Below are 19,804 nucleotides of genomic sequence, written 5' to 3'. Positions count from 1 at the left end.
AAAATTGGCCAGGACATACAGGTGAATGGTCCTATTCCTGCAAATAGTGCAGTGGGAACTTTAGTGACAACATATGGTTTTACATCTCCACAGAAAGGTGGCAGTATCACCATGCTGGAGCACTGGTTAGGTACTGGCTCAGATGCTGTATCATTGTTTACACCTGTACAGTTCAGCTCAGGGTGACTGCATTTTGATTTTGCACATGTGAATGATCCACACTGGGTGCAAGGAGATAGAGCATCAGGCCCACCAATTCCTGAGTTTTCTCTAGATACTTCTCTTTCAGGTAGAGACCTAGTCCAGCTCTGATTTGCATATGAGATCTGCTGAGAGCACAGCTTGAGGTGCTACGGTCCACAGCCAAGTATCCTGGCTTCCCAAGCTGGCTGGCTTGAAACTCAGCAGCACCTCTTACCCTCCCCCACCCCCTCTATAGTGAGCACATAGGGGGAGAAGTGCAGCTTCATTGGAAAATGAGGGGGAAATCCAGACAGATGGTAGCCTCTGGGATAAGAAGAAGAGCAGCTTGTGCTACCCAAAGCCCTGTAATAGCAACAAAAGAAACATGGCACAGACACAGGGATAGGTCTGGATCTAAAGCCAAACTTCCCACAGGTTCAGAGTGTTGGGACCTAGATTCATTTCACTGCAAAGTACGTACTGTGCGGACCTTTGCACATCCCCTGGTTGTACAATCCCCCCCCCAGAAGCAGAATCAATTGAAAGCAGCGTTTTGCAACAGGACTTTCTGCCTGTGGGAGAGGACCACAGGTGTTGACAGATTGCAGTTAAGGATTGCTGTCAAACTGGCTTGACTAGCAAAAGTCAGTCGGGCCTGATCATAAAAAGAACACAATGTCAATGCATAGATATGGCCAGATCCGTAGGGTGGAGTCAGATTGCTTTTGAAGTAGAAATTAGGATGATCAAATATTTAAAATACTTTAAAAACCAGCAGCAGCAGTAGTACTGGGAGGAACATGAGACATACTCCCAGTGACGTTTGTAAAGCCACTCCAGTGCTAACAGGAATGTGGCACAAACAGACTTGAGCATATTTATTTGTAGCCAAGAGTTGTCCCTAAAATTAGCATTGGTTCAATGGGCTCTTTCCTTAGTTTTAAAAGTTAGAAATGGGGCCCAGGCAGAAAATTCAAATCAGGACCTGGTTTCCTGTGGGCATTCAGCACTGGGGCTTTGGTTCACCCCATCTCTAATAAAAAGAGAGCAGCTTCCTCTGTTGCCTTATTTTGATCATTCAGCAGCATATGCCTGTAAACAACAGACAGATTCTGTAGTCAACCATACTAGTCACTATTCTGCACACCTGCCCCCATGGCATAATATAGTACACCCAGGTATCTTGTGGCAGGGTTACATGTCGCTCTGAAAATTCTAGGCCTGACTCCATTGGAGACAGAAAATTAGGCTAGTGGGATGGCAGTTCCTATGTTCTCAAGTACGGCAGGGCGGCGTAATGTTACATCATGAATCCTTTATTGTCTGCTCCATCATGCTGTGGGCTGGTGAAAACAGGCAGGTCAGATTCTGAATGGCTGGGGCAACAAAAGCATTACGCAGACACAGTGTCGCAGAATATTTTCCACCAGGGTTATTAATACAGTAATTGGCTGTGAGACTCCACAAACTGCCTAGGGAGCCTTCAGCATCCTGCAGAGGATGGTGCAACATACATTTTAGAAACACTGATTTTTCCTGAAGATTGCAATTATTAATTAACAAGAGGAGGTCAGACTAGATGATCTAATGGTTTCTTCTGGCCTTAAACTCTATTCATCTATGTAGCTATTTACAGTGAGAAAGAGCACGAGCGCCTAGAGGTGAACCAAATCGGGGCCCTACTGCATCGACATATAGTAAATGACATTCCCTGGCCCAAATAGTTCAGTCTGCAGACACTGGCATGCGACTGCTAGTAGCAAATATCTCCAAAGGCTGGTGATGGGACTCTTGATGAAGATGGCTGTGAATTACTATAGAAAATTCTTTCCTGGGTGTCTAGCTGCTGAGTCTTGCCCACGTGCTCAGGGTCTAGCTAGTCACCATATTTGGGGGCTGGAAGGAATTTTTCACTAGTAGAGACCATGGGTTTTTTTTTGCCTTCCTCTGCAGCATAGGGCCTGGGTCACTTGCAGGTTTAAGAGAGTGTCAGTGGTTGACTCCGTAACGTGAAGTATTTTAATCGTGATTTAAGGACTTCAGTAACTCACCCAGAGTATATGGGTCTATTACAGGAGTGGGTGGGCAAGTTTCTGTGGCCTGATCATGATGGTCTCTTCTGGCCTTCTATGAGACAATCAAATAGGTTGGAGTGCTAGGTGGGGACGACAGGGTAACAACACTAATGGGAGGTGTGCAATGCCTAGAGAGTGAGGAGGTGTAATCACTACTTGGTTGCAGCTTGCTGTGTGCATCATAGAAGAGCAATGTTATAGGTGAGTCACAATTTCGCAAACAGGCCTTTTTCATTATGGAAATTACCTTCATTCATATAATGAGCAGCTGGTGAGAAGTAAATTTGTTCTTTTACCAGAAGTGAAACAACAAGGCATAATGTTCAATATGTGGGGCCCGTAATATCACCACGGGGCATTACACTGAATCTATACCCAACACTTGTTAACGATATGTAGTTGTCAGGGCCATGTTATCAACACATCCCACCTCCAATCTTCAGTGCTCTGTAGTTTTTTAAGCAATCTCCTATCAGTTTTGCAAATCAGAGAGAGTTAAAAATGAAATCCTAGCCAAAGAGGTGCTCTTGCAAAACAACCCAGATAAGTTATCATTCTGCAAAGTCTCCTGCATAACGCACCACAGCTACCCCTCCTGTATCTATTGAGCTGCAAAGTTATAGGGCATTACAAGCCGAATGCAGCTGCATTTAGTTAACATACACTGACATATATGTGCGTTCTCTGCTTGTCAGAGTTAACTCACAATTTATGCCATAATCCAATTGGATGCCATAATCTAAAAGGGCTGGGCCAGGTCAGAACATGGATTCTGTTACCAGAAATTGAGGGCAAAGGAATCCAGTTTGGTATTAAGATTCCAGGCTGATAATCCATGGCTTGACTTGTAACCTTAAGTGCCTTTGATCAGGAACAGTCTGTCTTGAAACCCACAATGTCCTTCATGGAGCTTGTCATTTACAGTCTCGCCTAACGACAGCTGCATTTTCCAAGTGCCCCACTGCTAACAGAAAGGGAACTTCAAAGTGACTGTTTTTCTTTAGTACCTTTGAATCTCACTTAGGACAAAGAACAAGGAAAAAAAAGTGTTTGAGAGAAATGTCAAACATTTGCTGAGTTCCACAATGCACTCTCCTGTGCTGAGTTAGCATGTGGAACTCTCTACCATGAGATATTATCAGGACCAGGAACATAGCAGGATTTAGAAGAGGTGTGGAGACTTGAGTGGCTAGAACATCCATATTTATCTTACATTTTTGACAAGGATGGAAGAAATCAGTCAGCCCCTGAAGAGGAGAATTTAGAAGAGGGATAGGAAGAAACTTAGTTTATGAGACGGTCATTCCATACTTGCTCACTTTAGAGTTTGCTGCACCTTCCTCTGAAAAATGCCATAGGGTCCCTAATGACCACAAGTTGTCCCAAACCTTGGTTTATGTTGAATCTAAAACATGGCACCTCTGCCCTAGCACTCTGAAAAGGCATTGGCCCAGCAATGACCCAGACATTGTGAATCACCATCCTACACCACCTGGGTTTTCCTGGGTGCTCTCTCATTCAAGGGATGACCCAGCAAAACCTACTTAGTGTAAGGAAGCTGACAAGAGAGTTGTAGGCTTAAACAGCAACAACATGGATATAATCATTAACCATTTGTATGACAGTACCATGCAGATGTTCCGACTGAAATGGTGCTCCCGTGCTGCTAGAGGCTGTACAAAGATGATAGCTTGTGCCTTAACCTCTCCTCTGACATTGATAGCATCATACTTTTGTCAATCACCCAAAGAATTGGTGGTGAATGTAACCTCAACACCTAGTTACACTTGGACAAATTGCTAGAGGGGCCATCTCATTTTAGGCAGCAAAGTCCTCTGTGTTACCGGCAAGGCTGAAAGGAAATGCAATCTTAGTGTCTTACAGGCACTCTCTACTGCTCCATCAGGACTATACTGCCTTAGATGTGTAATTTTTTTATCCGTGTGAGTTTATTAGGACTTACCACCCAACAAAATATACCACATCGGCCTTGTATTACCTTGCTCAGATCCAGCACAACTGGCTTATTAGAATCAAACATGAGACCCTGCTGCTCGCTAAGTGAGGAGTAAAGGTCTAATTTCATGTTGGTTCAAAACTGTGTTTATATGGTGGCCACTCAAAGAATCTCATATGACTGGTACCTGTTTGCCATACTGGCCAAATACAAAGAAGTCCTAGAATATCCTGAGCTACAATCACAGTGGGAAATGTTTATTAATCATAATAATACACTCTAGTTATACAGCGTCTTGCAGCAGAGGATCTCCAAGCGCTTTAAAGGTATTAAGTAAGACTCACAATTATCCCAGGAGGAAGGTATAATTATCCCTATTTTACAGAGGGGTAGGTTAATGCACAAAGAGTGACTTGCCTAGGGGTGTATAATGAGCAGTGCTGGGAAACCAATTCCAGGGAGTCCTGCAACTTAGGAGTGTAATTCAGCAAGGTGCACAAAGCATGCAAAATGTCACACTGAAGTCACCTCCATTGAAGTAAATGAGACTACACAGGTGCTTAAAGTTCTACATGTGCTTCCTGAATCAGGACTTGGATTCCTAAGTATTAGCAAACACTATCAATAGCATGATCTACTCCACAGCTGACATTCACTCTCTTAAGGCAAGGGTATGGGCGTGTCTTTCTACTCGGGTACAGGGGCAGGCTTCCTTACCAGGGACTATGTCTTTTGCTGAACTCCAGGTCATTTGCAGGCTCAGTCCCTGGCCAGTGAGAAAGAAGAATTTAGTGAAATTAAAAAGTGGCCAAGGTTTGAAATAGATAATCAGTGCTCTAACTCACGTCAGAGGATGGTAGGTGTCTTTCCCTGCTGTGTGAACCTAATAACCCAGCAGGCACTTGGCTCTTAGCGTCTGGGTTGGGATGACATGGCGGATCTGAAAGTGAAGCTAGGGGAGCCTATCTATAATTTCAGCTCAGACCTGCAGTTTTCAGTTTCTGACATGCATGTATATAAAGGGGCGAACCCCTGCTAGTATATTGTCATGGCTCCAGTGAAGTCAACGGAGCTGCAACAATTCACAACAGCTGATGAACTGCCCCATGGTGTGATAAACTAACCGCATGTCTAAGCCAGAATATTTCAATATATACTGGAATATATGCCCCATTAAAAAGCCATAGATATTTATCTCATGTCTCAGATTCAAAGCAAGCAGCTGTAGAGAATCCAGCTAAAACATGTTTCCCACGGGACCGATTTATTACATTGTCTAGTGTTGAGATTGAGAAATGTCTCTTTTCAAATGATTTCATTTAAAAGGTTGAAGTTTGCTTTTCACCCTGTGGGTGGGCTGTTCTGCTCTTGAGCTTTGGGAGTCAGAGATTCCCAGGCCAGACAGGACCAATAGAACATCTAGTCTGACCTCATGTATAGGACAGGTCAAAGAATTCCACCTAGTGATTTCTGCATCTATCCCATATCTTGGGGTTGAGCTATAGTATGTGCTCAGATAAAAGGTGCTATGTATCTGCAAAGTAGTAGAAGTTGTAACAGTTTCCCATTGAGATTGTGGCACATCTAGGTTGTCAAGTATCAGGGAGTAACTATGTTAGTCTGAATCCACAAAAACAACAAGGAGTCTGGTGGCACCTTAAAGACTAACAGATTTATTTGGGCATAAGCTTTCGTGGGTGTAAAACCTCACTTCTTCAGATGGCATTTCACCCTGGAGGATGCCAGCTATGCTGGGGTAAACCCAATGGATGCATCCAAAGAAGTGAAGTCTTTTTACCCATGAAAGTTTATGCTAAAATAAATCTGTTAGTCTTTAAGGTGCCACCAGACTCCTTGTTACAACTAGGTTGGTGATTTCAATGCATTTTTATTGATGCCAGCTGCTTTATGAGATTGCTTAAGTACTAAGAACACAAGAACGGCCATACTGGGTCAGACCAAAGGTCCATCTAGTCAATATCCTGTCTTCTGACAGTGGCCAATGCCAGGTGCCCCAGAGGGAATGAACAGAACATGGAATCATCAAGTGATCCATCCCATCTCCCATTGCCAGCTTCTGGCAAACAGAGGCTAGGGACACCATCTCTGTCCATCCTGACTAATAGCCATTATTGCAATCTGGAATCAAGAGGGAATCAGGATTTAACTTCCAGATTAAACAATACAAGGGTATCACCTTTGATGTTATCCAATTTTAATAAACCACTTATTCTGGATTTGAGCTGGATTGTTCAGCTGGGTGATAAATCTTGGTAAATTCACATAAGAAACAGAAACTACCTGTCTGAGCCAATATAGTCCTGATAGGACAGTACACAATCCCTGCAAGGCATTAAAATCAAAACAGCCTTTATTCTGATTTGTAGGGAGAACCTTGCTGCCCACCATGAGATGTCCATACTTTGTCCAAGTATATTAAAGCTGTTGAGGCTACATTCACCAGTTCTTTGGGTGATCCTTCATTACATTCTCCCTTCACCCCGGTAACCTGGCCAAATTCCAACTCTGGCTCTGATCATAGTTTTGTCCTTAAGACACAAAACCAGGAATGAGGAGACATTCCTGATTTCTATTCCTGCCTCTGCTGTCCATTTCATGAGTGTACCTGAGCAAGTCAATTAACCTCTCTGTGACTCAGTTTCCCCATCAATAAAAAGGGGCTAATACTTACCTACCTCACAGAGGTGTTATGAAGCTACTTTCAGAACATCTGGGAAGGGTTTTGAGATCTCTAAAGGTTCTGTAGAAATGTGAAGTATTGTTCTTATTAATAGGAAACAGTATCCCTTTTTACTTTCTGTCCTAAGCTGCTGTGCAGTGCTGCTGCATTTCAACACAGAGATGGTTGCATTTCAGTGACAACAGAGGTGATTCCTGTAGCTTCTAGAATCATTAGTTTGTAAAACACTTTTAGACAGGAATGTCAGCTCATTATCTAATCTAATCTGTAATATATTAATAGATATAAATATATCTGTATGATAGTGTGTAGTTTTTCATACCAGTGGTGCTTTATCCTTTATAACCCTGCAATTTATTTCCCCCGTGGCATCAAACAAGGTTTGAATTAATATTTGATCGGAATATTCTAGTTAAAAATAATTAATTTATGGACTTAGTTAATAAGCGTGTCCCAGATAGGAAAATATATAGGTTAGAAGAGTGAAGGCAAATTCATTCTATATATCTAAGGATTACGAGTTGCATCAGGGTTATAAAAAAAACTCATTTGGCTCCCAGCAACTCATCCTGCCAGTGTTTATGGAACAATTACATCAATGAATGTAGGTGAAAGAATGTCATGACGGATGCTAAATTTCCCAGCCCCTACAGTAAACATCATTGAAAGAATATCTGTTGCTTTGTGTGTAAACTGTCTTTTGACCCAGCAGGTTTAAACTAGTCTGGGGCACAAACAGCAGCAAAAGAAGTTTCCACCCAGTTATGAACTCTTTACGCCATATACTTTGAAGTGCAAATGGTTGTCTTAAATGAAAAGGAAGCAAGTTAACCAAGAGAGAGGAGAAGAAATTTCAAGATGGTGCAGACTGCATTTGTCAGTCTGTATTAACACACAGTTATGCTCTGAAATGTGACTCTCTCAAGATGATATCAGGTGGCTCCATCTGTATTGACTCCCCATGTGTCCAGGCAAATTTCCTCACTTTACAAGTCCAAAGATGTTATCTGCTCCCTCCCCATCTGGGATCTGAAAAATCAAGATTGGTCCTGCCCGTCTCTTGTGTTATCACCGGTCATAGAGATCCTGCAGGCAGAATTTAGCTGGCATCTTTGGTGATGGAAATATAAGGCAGAATAGAATCCAGCTCTCTATCCCAGAGCTGTGTCCACCTTGATGGGTTGATCACACAAGGGCACTTACCAGAATGGTTCTTTTCGTTTGCCTTTTAAATCCCAGTAAATAAGGGAAATCTGGCAGGTTTAATGTTTTAGCATCAGCATGGTGTTCCCTTGGCTACCGGTGGGCTGGGAGAGATCTCATGTCCAAAGGTTACACTGTTGGGCTGATGCTTCAGTGGAGCCGCACCCATTTACACAAGCTGTGGATTTGGCCCAATGGATGTAAACCAGAAAGGGCACTTAAAGTAAGACACGGCCCGATAGCGCTTTGCTCTGCCCTCTGGTGACACACAGCAGCAGATTTGTGGGAGAGCGCTGATATCCTCTAGCAGAAACATTGTCGATACCTCCCCCATGGAGTGAAAACACTCGGCATTTCTCTCACATCCTTCCTCCCAGGGTGTCAAATCATTTACTAATATTAATTAGTTCCACCCTACACCAGGTAACCAGTAAGATATGCCCTTTACCGATGGCCATACTAAGGTGCACAGAGGTGCTGTGGCTAGATGAAGATACACAGTGCATGAGTGAAAGAGCAGAAACTTTAGGTCAGGAATCCCAGGCCCCTACTCTAACTTACTAAAGGAAAAAAGAATTCTCACAGCTCTAAGAGGGGCTCAGAAGATACACACCTCAACCTCCCCTCTTTAATCACTCTGGGCCTAATTCACCACTGCCTTGCACCTTCTCTAGACATTTGCACCTGTGCAAAGAGGACGTAAAAAACCCTTCCACTCAGAAAGGTAGCATCTTACTGCAGCGGTGAAAATGATCGCACAAGGGGCAGGACAATGGAGATTCAGGCCTTGAGCGTTATGCTTCTCCCACTTTGTACTAAAAGAGGCTGACCTGAACTTTTTTCTGGTTAGTCCAGTTCTTATGCAGACTTCCTCCAGCACTGTAAAACAGTTGAATATTGTTTGGGGTTCTGTACAGGAGTGTGTACCCATCCATGACTCGTACGTCATGTATCTTAAAAAGAGAGTGTTGTTTTATTAGACATATTTTAACACGGATATGTAGGCAGCTTTAACCTAAAGGCAATGTGATCTTGTTTATCTAAGCAAAAAGGTGGAGTCTGCCAGTATTGCTCAAAGAGCTTTTGTGTCAAACAAAACCTTTGCTTGGTTATCAGCATGATTTTGAAACAGAGGCACCATTCCAAAATGATCTTGGATAAAGGAAAGATCTTAGGTGGAAAATGTTCAGTCTAATCTAACTCCCGGGGGATATTATCGCATCATATCTGTCATGCAGTGTGGTGAAGTATCAGTTAAGTTTCCAGAGAGAGATTGCATGTCCAAAGTTTACACTACTATGCTGACACTTGAGTGCAGAGATGCCCATTTACAACAGCTGTGGATCCGGCCCATGGGATGTAAACTGAAAGGGAACTGCATAAAGTAAAAGCATGACAGCTTAACACCAACATAAGGGGTGCCCCAGCTTCTCCTCTGCACTAACTCTAGCTGTCTGTGCCGTCAACAGTCTAAATTAGATCCTGATTCTTATCATGGGTGGGTGGCTGTGGGTGTTCTGTACATCCAGCCTGACAGCAGCTGCTACCTCTATCCTTCAAACAAAGTAGGGCAACTTGGAGGCCCGTTTATTTTATAGAGTCACTAGCAACCAAATTATTTATCCTCACAAGTCATCCTATTCCCACTGTGCCAGTGCTTCCAGAGCTGGGGCATTGGAACAACAGTCACCTATTCTTGCATGGTGCCACCTGGACTTAAGCCCTCGCATGTAATCTGTGTTGATAAGTGAATTCTTCTTTAGCAGGGAGGGTAGAGCTGAGCCATTCCAGTGATGTTACTTCAACAGCCAGGAAGGGCTTCCCAGGACCAATCTGCCCCCTCTACTTCTAGTTTGATCCAGTGTGACTCCTCCAGAACAGAACACGTGGCTTCCAACCAGCATGGCTGGGTGCGATCTGTTCCTAGGAGAGGCACGAGGAGGACGGGTGTGGGGTGGGACTGATGTGAATAAAAGGTTTAGAAAAACAGACCACATCCTCCCTTGATCCCTGCTCAGGATGAGCCCAGAGGCATGTCCCAAAGCCAAGATCACCAGGCAGTTTAGGAGGTTGCATTGTGGGTCTCCAATACAAATAACTTGTCACATGACCCACTTGTAGTAGGAAAATGGAATCCAAGGACTAAACTCAGCCCTGTACTGGTGCAGGGACTGAGAAAGCGATGGGCCAGTTCAGTAGGTTAAAGCAGTCTTAATTTGTGCCCAGTTGTCCCAGTCCCCTACGGGCCTTGTAACTGCTGGAGAATAGCTGTCTCAGCCCTACCACCTAGAATCCGTGCCTGCCTCCAATATGCATCTGACATAGAGGGCTACAGCAGGAGGCTCTGTGACTGCTTTGCAGCTCCTGTGGACCAGCATATCACAAGGCAACAACAATGTGGACCCCTAGACTTGCTAGGCCTGGAATGGGCCCGTAAGTAGGTCTGACTCCAGGATCAATATTCAGTAGCAGGATTTTCACGCTGGCAAAAGAGCTTCAGGAAAATTCACAAGCTCCTCCAGTGGGATCCAGTGTGTCTGTAGGATATTTCATACTGGGCAAACCAGAAGGGTTTCCAGCTAGGCACTGTTCAGTATAACTTACCTGCTTCATTTCCTCTCAATGGTGTGTGGGTTTGGATTAATGCTGACCAGCCCACAGCTAATCAAGATAATAGTTTACCTGCAAACAAACAACTGCTTATGAAAACAAAGTTTATCAAGCATCTTTCTCTGACATTGTTTGGATTCTTTCCAAGGGGGTGGAACTTTTCATTTATTCATATTATTTTGTTTGCTTTCTTTTTCTGCTCTATTTTGTGAAGAGTTTTAAAGGGGTAGGGAGCTGGACCTGTTGGTGAGGTTTGCAGGAAAAACACTTTTAAAAGAAAGATAGTCCCAATTCAAAATCCTAGCTCCTAAACCCCACCCCCTCAACATACACACACAATTTGGAGTGATTAGAAATCTCGCTCTGAATATTGTAGCCTGCACCCTTCTTTATGTTTTTAAAACACCATGGCCTAGCTGTTTACCAATATTTAAGCATGTTCCAATCAGCAGTGCTTGGTCTGTGGCTTAAGACCCTAAGTATCATTTGCAAAACTGAGAATGCCTACATACCTTTGAAAAATCTGGGCCTATTTGCATAATATTGACCTTAAAAGGAATGTTGATTGCTTAATTTCACTGCCAGGTTAGCTGTCTTATCTCTGGCCTGCGACTTTCAGTAAATATTGCAAGCAGTTAACATAGGTAGTGGTAGGGTGCATGACTTTTAACTGTTAAATTTCCTGCTGGGAATAAGGACACTTGATTTATTCACCTAATTGAACCTTAAAAATGCAAAAACTTGAGAACAAGACTTCCCTGTGAGCAAACTGTAATGTGCAGAAAGACAGTTGTTTGCTGCTGGATGGCGTGTCCACAAAAAACCACCTTTAGTGATGAGGAATGTTGGTCATTTGGGGTCCACTTTTACTTTTGTCAGAAGAAAGGAGACATTTTAACTGACCCCCAGGGCACTAATGCCAGGACTCCCCCTGGACAAATTTTTGCAAAAGTGGTCATGGATTGTGAGTACTCGACTCTGCCTGATTTTTCAGAGGTGAAGCCAATAAGACATGCAGCAGCTCGCTCCCTTTGAAAATCAGGACCAATGTATTAAAGGAGAAAATGTTCAAAAGGGGCCATATAATTTAATTCCTTTTCAACAAGAATAGCATAGGCAAAGCAAACAGTAAAATGAGATGAAATACTCTTGCTATCTGTATCTCTTTAGTTCTTCTAGTTCAATACTTTTAATAAATTCATTAATTACACTTGCAGACTGAGGCGTAAACTCATACAAGAAAGTGTGACTGGCAGAGTAGAGGTTGGTGATGGAAGGCTGGCTAAAAAAACCAGAGCCTGGGTGGCAGAACAAACAGACTCAGATGAAGTTTTAGGAGGGCAGGGCTGTGGACAAAAAGGTTGCAGAGAAAAGCAGAGTTGTTTGTGGGAGGAGAGCACCATAGGAGCAAAAATGTCTGCAGCACTCACAGAACAAAGCATCTGTGGGTGGCTGAAAAGACACAGGAAATGTTATGCACATTGAAGACAAGGAGGTGGTATCTGGTATAAAAGGGGCATGCAGGCCTTATTCCAGCCATCATCATCTTTAACATTGCATTTCTGCCACTAGTAAGGTCACTCATCAGGTACTATGGGAGATGCAGTTTTCCCTCAGCTGAATGTGGCTGCTTAAGGCTATGGGAAGAGCTTCTCAGGCTTACAAGTGTTCACATTAGAGCAGCGGAAGATCCCAGGAAGCCTAAGGGGATCAGTCTGACAGGTACAGCTTACGACTTTCAGCTCTGAGAAGAAATGTGTATTAGCCTCAGGGGCTTGAAGAGTAGTCTGACACCTGTTTATCATGCTCTCCCTGTACCACACTTCTTAGGGGAGGGGAGGATGGTGAGGGAAAGCCAGACGTAGAGTACATTTATTAAATCCCCCTTTTACATCTGGGAGGTGGAGTCTCAAATTCCCCTAACTTAAACACCATGATAGAAGGATGCTTTTTATGTAACAAACTTGAAATATCCATTGATGGTATCAGCTTGACTGAGCTTGTAAATCTGAAGCAATTTTTTTTTTTATTGCTGCTACAACCATTTCTGTTTAGTTCTTTTACAGTGAGTTGCAATGTTCTGTACAAAAAGCCAGGCAACAGCAATTGGAAGAGCTTACAATAACAGAGGCAAGCCTGAGGAACACACAGACACTGGCTAGATACTGAGAGCTATCAGAGAGAACCCTTCAGGGAAAGAGAACAAACTAACTCAAGGCTGACAAGGGGAGAAAAATCTTCCCCTGGTGATATCATTAAAATGTGGAATAGTCTTCCAAGGAATTGGTTGGCACTAATGAGTTAGAGGAGTGGAAGAGAACTCCTGGGTTAAAGTCCAACTCCTTCCTATTGCAGGCAACCTCCTCAGACAGTCCAGGGTGGTCCTCCTAAATAAGTGTACAGAATCATGTTCAATCCTGAATTGGTAAGGGGAGCGGGCAGGGCCCACCAGCTTTTTAAAAGGGTCTCATCTCTATGCCACAGTATCTGGATCTTACTATTCTAATAATATGGGTGATGCATGACTGCCGTCATGGCTCAAAAGTTAGAGTTAAAATGGTGATGCACTATATAACCAGAGAATTTAGTTTAGGTGTGGAGAATAAGTGACGAGTAACTGAAGAAGAGCTGGGGGAGGGGAGAATCTGCAGCTGCCTTTTTGTTGAAATTTCACCTCCACTTTCTAGGAGCAGGAAACTTAAAGGAGATGTGGCATAGCATCCTGCCACTGGCCAGCCACCTCACGGGAGAATGTGGATTCTAACAGGTCCCTACCTGTGCTCCTGTCAGTACCTAGGGTCATTTTGGAGAGGCAGACATTGCTCTCGGCTCAACTGTGACATTGTGTAACACGTTTCCTCTCTCCAGCACAAAGGTCATCTGAGTGTGACACAAACACACGGTTCTGATCGTACAAAAGGTTCGAGCTGTAGAGTGGAGATCTGAAAGGTCTAAACTGTAATTGTCATGCTCACCAGCTCAGGCCTCAGGATTTTCAGTAGCGCTGATGTGATCACTCAGAAGCATGAGGAACTCCTCTAACCTCAGGCAGCTACATCCACTGAAGGGAAAAATTGTCTTCCATAGTAACTGATGTATAACCATATGGACATTGCTGGCAGGATGCTATGTGCCCAATGATTAATTAAAGAGTTGGGTATGTTGCTCCTGGATACATGCATCATTGCAAGTTTTGCCAAGTTGGGGCAAGGCTTTATTGCTCAGGCTCATTGCTCATGAATAAATCCGATTAGCCTATACAATTTAAAAAGTCTGTTGTATGTGATGAACTTGGAGAGGAGGCCAAGCCCATAGCAGAGAAAGATTTAGCCTTAGTGGTAGCTAGCACTTCTCTAGAGTCTAATGTGCTAGAATAATTAACCGATCGTATCAAGGTCAGTTCAGAAGTTGAATCAAGTTTTGATCTGGCTACCATTCAATGCAACTCTGCTTACTTTAGTGGCTTGCACTTGGTATCACAGCAAGACCAGTAACTGCCGTCAAATTATAGACATGGAAATAAATCACATTAAATTAGTGCAACTTTTCAGGTTCTGCCACTCAAGTGCAGAGGGAACAGTTTCCTTATTGGTTCACTGCTCCAGGTTGAGAAGATATTTAAGAATAAAAATTTGTTTTTCCCCACTCTCCCCAACACTTTATTGTTGAAACATACTGTCTTTTAAAGAGGAAATCCACAAATATACAGTCATCATTTGGCCATTTAAAATAGTTTATTACCAAAATAAAAAACCTCTAAGATAAAAGGTGCATAACATAAAACCTGATGACAAGGCATCAGTAGTTTGCCTATACAGCTGGATACAATAAACCAGATGTCAGATAAGAGTTCATGAAAGCAACCAACCAACCACAACAAAAATCAGTTTCTACTCACTTGTATTTTTTCCTCATATTTGGCAGCAGTTCTGAATCGGATACCTATACAAGTTCTATTGCCAATCATCTTTTATGCAGAGCAGCATTAGGCACACTTACTCCTCACTGCTATCCAGGCTAAAATAGCCAGGTCCTGATCACACTGGCAGTTGCATATGCATCACTCCCCTTGGCTTCAGGAGGTATGTGCATGTGCCCAATGTGATGATCAGGTCCCAGAAAGCTTTGAATAAATGTTTTCTATTAATAAGACACACACACCTACCCGAGTCAAATCCTGCCATCCTGTCTTTCCCAGATTGGCTCCTCCCACCCTATTCAGCCACCACATGCCAGGAGTTCATGGTTTGCGAACAGTGAACGTTTAGGGGAGCAAATGCAATAAAACATTTAGGGGAATGTTCCCATCCACATACTTATTCCCATTACATATAAATAATTATATACATTATATACATGTGATGTCTATTTAGCATGACGCTTTGAATAATTCTAATGGCTGTATTGATTCAGGCCTGCCCTCCTGAGGCCCTGGAGGGGTAGAAATCAAACTGTGAAGACACTCATTTTTCATACTGCCAGTTCAGAGTGTGCAGAATTAATTTAAGTGTGCCTAGAACCCTGTTACAAAACTTTGCTGTATTCACCCACACAGTTTGTCCCATTTTGCTAAAGAGGAAGGACAGAAGTTCCTGTATTCATAGCATAAAAACATAAGTGAATTTTCACAAAGTGTTTGATTATTCCTTCAGTAGGCCAAGTTTTTTCAGAGCCTCCCGCCGGTTTTCATCTGTAGCTCCTTTAGGGGTGATTTTTACACTGACACAAGTAGGCCGGGGAAACTTCAGCAACGGGTAAGATTTGCGATTGTCACTTTTTCCCAGCTCCTCATTATCAGTTTTGGATGCTTTGAGTTCAATAAAGTCTTCCCTTGTGCCGAGGGAAGCTGGGCGTGTTCGGTTATTCCTGATATCACTGGGAGCTGCCATCTTAAGGTCTGATGTTTTGCCAAGTGAGCTGCTGTCCATGTTCTGGTCCTTGCTGCTCAGACCTATGCCTGAACGCTCCAAGGAGTTGGATTTGATTGTCTGCCTCAAGCTAGGAGCAGTGCTCTCTGCTGGATATAAATCTGAAGCATGTTGTTGGTCAGGTTTCCCATTCACAGGAACATCTGTTCCTTCATCACTGTTTAAGTTATCCCTACTACCAGCCCTAGGAATGAGGACAGGGTTTGGTTTGGGAGCAGTAGGTGGTCTGACAACATGGACTTTAGATTCCTTTCCTTTATCATGTAGGAGTCCCAACTTCTCCAATGCCTCCCACCTGGCCCTTTCCTGCTTTTCCACAGAAGAGTCACTGGTGTTGGATTTGTGCTTGGGTGAAGATGGAGAAGGCGCTTTTCTATTGTGATTGGGGTCTACGAGTGGTGCTGGGCTGATTTTGCTAGGTTTCAGGATAATATTTGGTGGCAGTTTTCTTGGCTTTGGGGCTGTGGGAGGCCCTAGCTTGATGTTTGAATCCAGAGAAGCTTCTTTAGAGGGCGATTTCTCTTGGTTGTCTTGAAGATCAGGGGCTCTCTCTCTTCCCTTCTCACAATGTTTCTTTTCCTCTTTCAGTGGCAGCCTTGCATTCTCTGGAGTAGAATGCTGTGATGCAACTTCAGCTTCATTCCCCATTGCTTCCTCAGCTTTTCCCTTTGTCTCCAAATTATTAGGTAGTAGCTCATCTTCACTGCCATTGCCAGACCCCTTGCTTCTGGGATCCTGGAAGGGTTCAGGGGGGCAGATAATTACAGACTCCAAGTCTGATGGCTTTATCTGAGTACTCATGCTGGGCTGGTGATTTGACTTGTCCTCAACCCCCCTTTTCTTGGGCATCTTCCATGAAGACTTCCCTGGTTCTTGAGCTGTTCGACTTGGACCATCGGGGAGGTCAGCTGCTTTGCTGACAGAAATCTTGGTGGTTGTTTGTGCACTTCCTGCATTCACAATCCTTGGAAGACTGCGGTAGCCTGAGCTTGTAACCCCCACTGGAGCAGAACTTGAGAGAAGAGATCCATGTTTATCACCCTTTTGTTCTACTTCATGTCGCTGACCAAAACTTTCAGTGGGAGACCCACTGTCCAAATCTAGACAAAAAAAAAAAAAAAAAAGATAAGTGTTAAGTATGCAGCTATATGCAGAGCAGCGCATCAGGACCACCCACTAGTTACATACAGAGCTAACCTTTTTAAATAGGGCTGCCAATGGAACAGAGTCAAGATACCCAACTGAAAAGACTTACTGGGGCATGTTAGCAATAGGGAGACTAATACATTTTCTTATTGCAAAGATAGTAAGTTTGCAGTTAGTGACACGCACATTGCCTGATGAGTCCTAGAGATTAACATTCAGTATTTTCCAGTGTCATCAGCATATAGGTATTTTGTCCTACAGTTTTGCAGAATAGCTGTTTACCTTTACCGGGACAACCAGCAGGCTCTTCTCCAAGGGTAACCTACAGTAGGTGCATTGGAGAGAGATAAACCTTTAGAACCTTCTCCCTACCCTAGCACAAATTTTTCTAGTCAATTGCGCACTATCAGGTGTTTACTGTATGAGGGAAGCTGGGATAATGTTCTGTCCCTCCACTAAGATTTCCTGCGTCATAGGGCTTTCAGTCCTGGCCACAGTCCAGGCCCTGAGTTCTCTGGGGTTCAGAACAAGTTTTAACCTTACTTTTTGGAACAACATCTCTCTTCGGCCATGTTCTGGGAAGCTTAGAACGTTCAGCATAATCGATCTCATCAGCAGAAACCCCACTGTCTGCTTCCGTATCCAGAGAATCAATAGTTTCTTCTAGGAACATCAAACATTCCTTTTCCTCCACAGATAAGTAGTCATAGCTGTTATCGCTCTTTAAAAAACAAAAACAAAATCACAAATTGGGAAATTAGGCATAATGCTATTTACAGTAGTATTTATAGTTTAAATGAAGCCAAGGACAGCTCTCTCCTGCAGGATCTAACTGTTGAATATCCAGAAACTGCCAATCTGCCTGGTGACAACTCAGCCACTCACCACCAGAAGCACTACTTAATGGCAATCTTATTTGGCAGTATAATCAAACTGCCTCTGAGGATTTGGCATTCCCAATCAAGCAGTTAGAATCATGCCCCTGGCAGCAGCCACTAAATTTCCTTTGAAGCTAATCCCGTAACACATTTGGCTGGCTGGTTGTACTCTGGACAGGCCACATTTGTATGAATCAGCCATATTGAGATTTGGAAACTTGGCTAAGCATCCAGAAATTCAGAGGTCTTAGGAGTATGATGGCTTCTCTCCATGCTCTGTAACCCCTCACACCCCCTTTTTAACAAGCCCTATAGGATCTGGCTCAGTTATCACTGGCCTGTAAGCAACTCTTCTTCCGTGTCACATCAAGCCTTACTGTCAGGGCCAACGTAAGATGCTATTCGACTCTGTAATGCATTGTTAGAGGCCTATAAAATTGAAGGCATGAAAGGGAAAAACTGCATTAGGCATGACACACAAACCTCCACCTTGGAAAAAACTCCCTTATTTTAGAAAAAGGCATCAAGCTGGATCTGGTATCATACAGCAACTAGTTTGCCCATCCCTATTAGTTATAAACAGGTCTACTTCTGGTGTGCAGTAGCATGGAGGGCCTGTTCAGTACAGAACTGCAGTGACTTCATTGCAATATACTCCAAGTCCAAGAGGAGTAATTAGTCTCCCTAATCCTGGAATGTGTTTGATACAAACTAGCCCTAATGGATGGGTGCAAATGCATGATTTTCACCATCTAATGGGCCAAATTCATCACTGGTTTCATTACTGACTTAGCTGGAATTAAAGCAAAGTGGAGTGTGGTTTAATACGTCTCCTTTAGATTAACTTGGCATCAATTTGTTATAGTTAGTCACACTTTGGTCCCTCTCAGGAGATCAAGCCTGCTAGACTCCTCCTACCCAATGAGCAGAGTGTGCGGGCCCTGACACAACCCAGTCGGGATTCAAGGCTCTAGCAATTCAGAAGAGGCAAAATGATAGTCCCCACTAGCCAAGCCATTCTGAGCTACATAAAGCTCAGCACATTGGTTATATCTGTGTTTGCCAATCTGCGCACCAGTTGGGAGCAGGTGACAGCTTGTTTTGTAAACTTAAGTTTACCACTTATAGATCTCTCACTACACACTTCCATTGTACTACCATCTGGGAGCTTCAAAACATATAGATCTTAAGCAATACCACCACAGTTCAATTGCCAAGTGTTAAGATTGCTTTGGAGCCAGAGAAGGAGTTTGGCATCGCAATTCAGCTGTACTGATTCATGCCTGTAGCGATGAGTCTTTTATAGGACTCTGCTTCACTTCCTTTGCTTAGCTAAGAGATCACCTGTGTTTGTGCTGCACAAGGGTTTGATTGCTGGATTATACCCGAGAGAGAGAGTCAATGAAAAAAACTGGAGTCATCAAGTGGCACCTTAGACTAAAATTTATTTGGGCATAAGCTTTCGTGGGTAAAAAAACCCAAACAAAAAAACAATAAAAAACCCACTTCAGATGCATGGACTGAAAAAAAAGACAGAAACCTTAACTCTTTGGGGCAGGAACCATCCTTTTGTTCCATGTTTATACAGTAACTAATACAATGGGGTCCTGATCCATGACAGGGGCTTCTTCATGTTACTCCAGTACAAATATGTATTTTATGTAAGAGCACTTTCTGCCTACCTAGAATCCCTCTTTCAGAGCTTACAGGCCATCCAGCTGCTAGCCATGGAGAATAAAGGTTACTTAATGTTTACTTACAAATTCAGAGTGGCTTGAGTTAGTGCTAACCATGCTGTCACAACTGCCAGAATCTTGACCAGCTGTCCCTAGCCACAAATCCTCTTTCGGCATATCACAAATCACTGTGGCAAGAACTTCCAGGAGCAGGTGTAGTGTAGTTCCAACTCAAGCTGCAGAAAGAGCATGACATGTTAAGTGTTGTATTAGTTATGCCCGGAACTCGCTCACACCAATTCAGACACATCAGCTATATTAGCATTCAAACTCTAACGAAGCAATGAGGACTTCAAATCTGTTTAATCTGGCCATCATTCTGTTCTGAAAGACTGTTCACAAGTTAGTGACTTAAAAAAAAATTGTTATCTGGAAGACTTGAAAGCT

At 43.2% G+C, this 19,804-nt stretch overlaps 2 protein-coding genes across 12 annotated transcripts in view; one reads left to right on the top strand and one right to left on the bottom strand.

The window, feature by feature from the left end:
- Nucleotides 1–19,804, top strand: part of PFKFB2 (6-phosphofructo-2-kinase/fructose-2,6-biphosphatase 2) — a 129,158-nt gene that overhangs the window by 43,566 nt on the left and 65,788 nt on the right. The gene's annotated exons all lie outside the window — the stretch shown is intronic.
- The window catches only part of LOC116832086 (ubiquitin thioesterase OTU1), a 28,423-nt gene continuing 23,060 nt past the window's right edge, over nt 14,442–19,804 (bottom strand). For 3 of the 5 annotated variants that reach the window (XM_075064834.1, XM_032792549.2, XM_032792546.2), the window contains 3 exons: nt 19,442–19,593; nt 17,347–17,524; nt 14,442–16,757 (listed from right to left, as the gene is read on the bottom strand). In XM_075064834.1, coding sequence (XP_074920935.1) covers nt 15,370–16,757; nt 17,347–17,524; nt 19,442–19,534 — 1,659 coding nt within the window. In that variant the 5' untranslated portion in view covers nt 19,535–19,593 and the 3' untranslated portion in view covers nt 14,442–15,369. Of the gene's footprint in view, nt 16,758–17,346; nt 17,525–19,441; nt 19,594–19,804 lie in introns of those variants that run through there. The other 2 variants (XR_012655704.1, XR_012655703.1) reach the window with 2 other exon arrangements.

This window comes from Chelonoidis abingdonii, chromosome 4 (genome assembly GCF_003597395.2).
Source record: "Chelonoidis abingdonii isolate Lonesome George chromosome 4, CheloAbing_2.0, whole genome shotgun sequence".
Taxonomy (NCBI): domain Eukaryota; kingdom Metazoa; phylum Chordata; order Testudines; family Testudinidae; genus Chelonoidis; species Chelonoidis abingdonii.
Note: the sequence above shows the minus strand (reverse complement) of the source record. Positions and strands in the feature narration are given on the sequence as shown.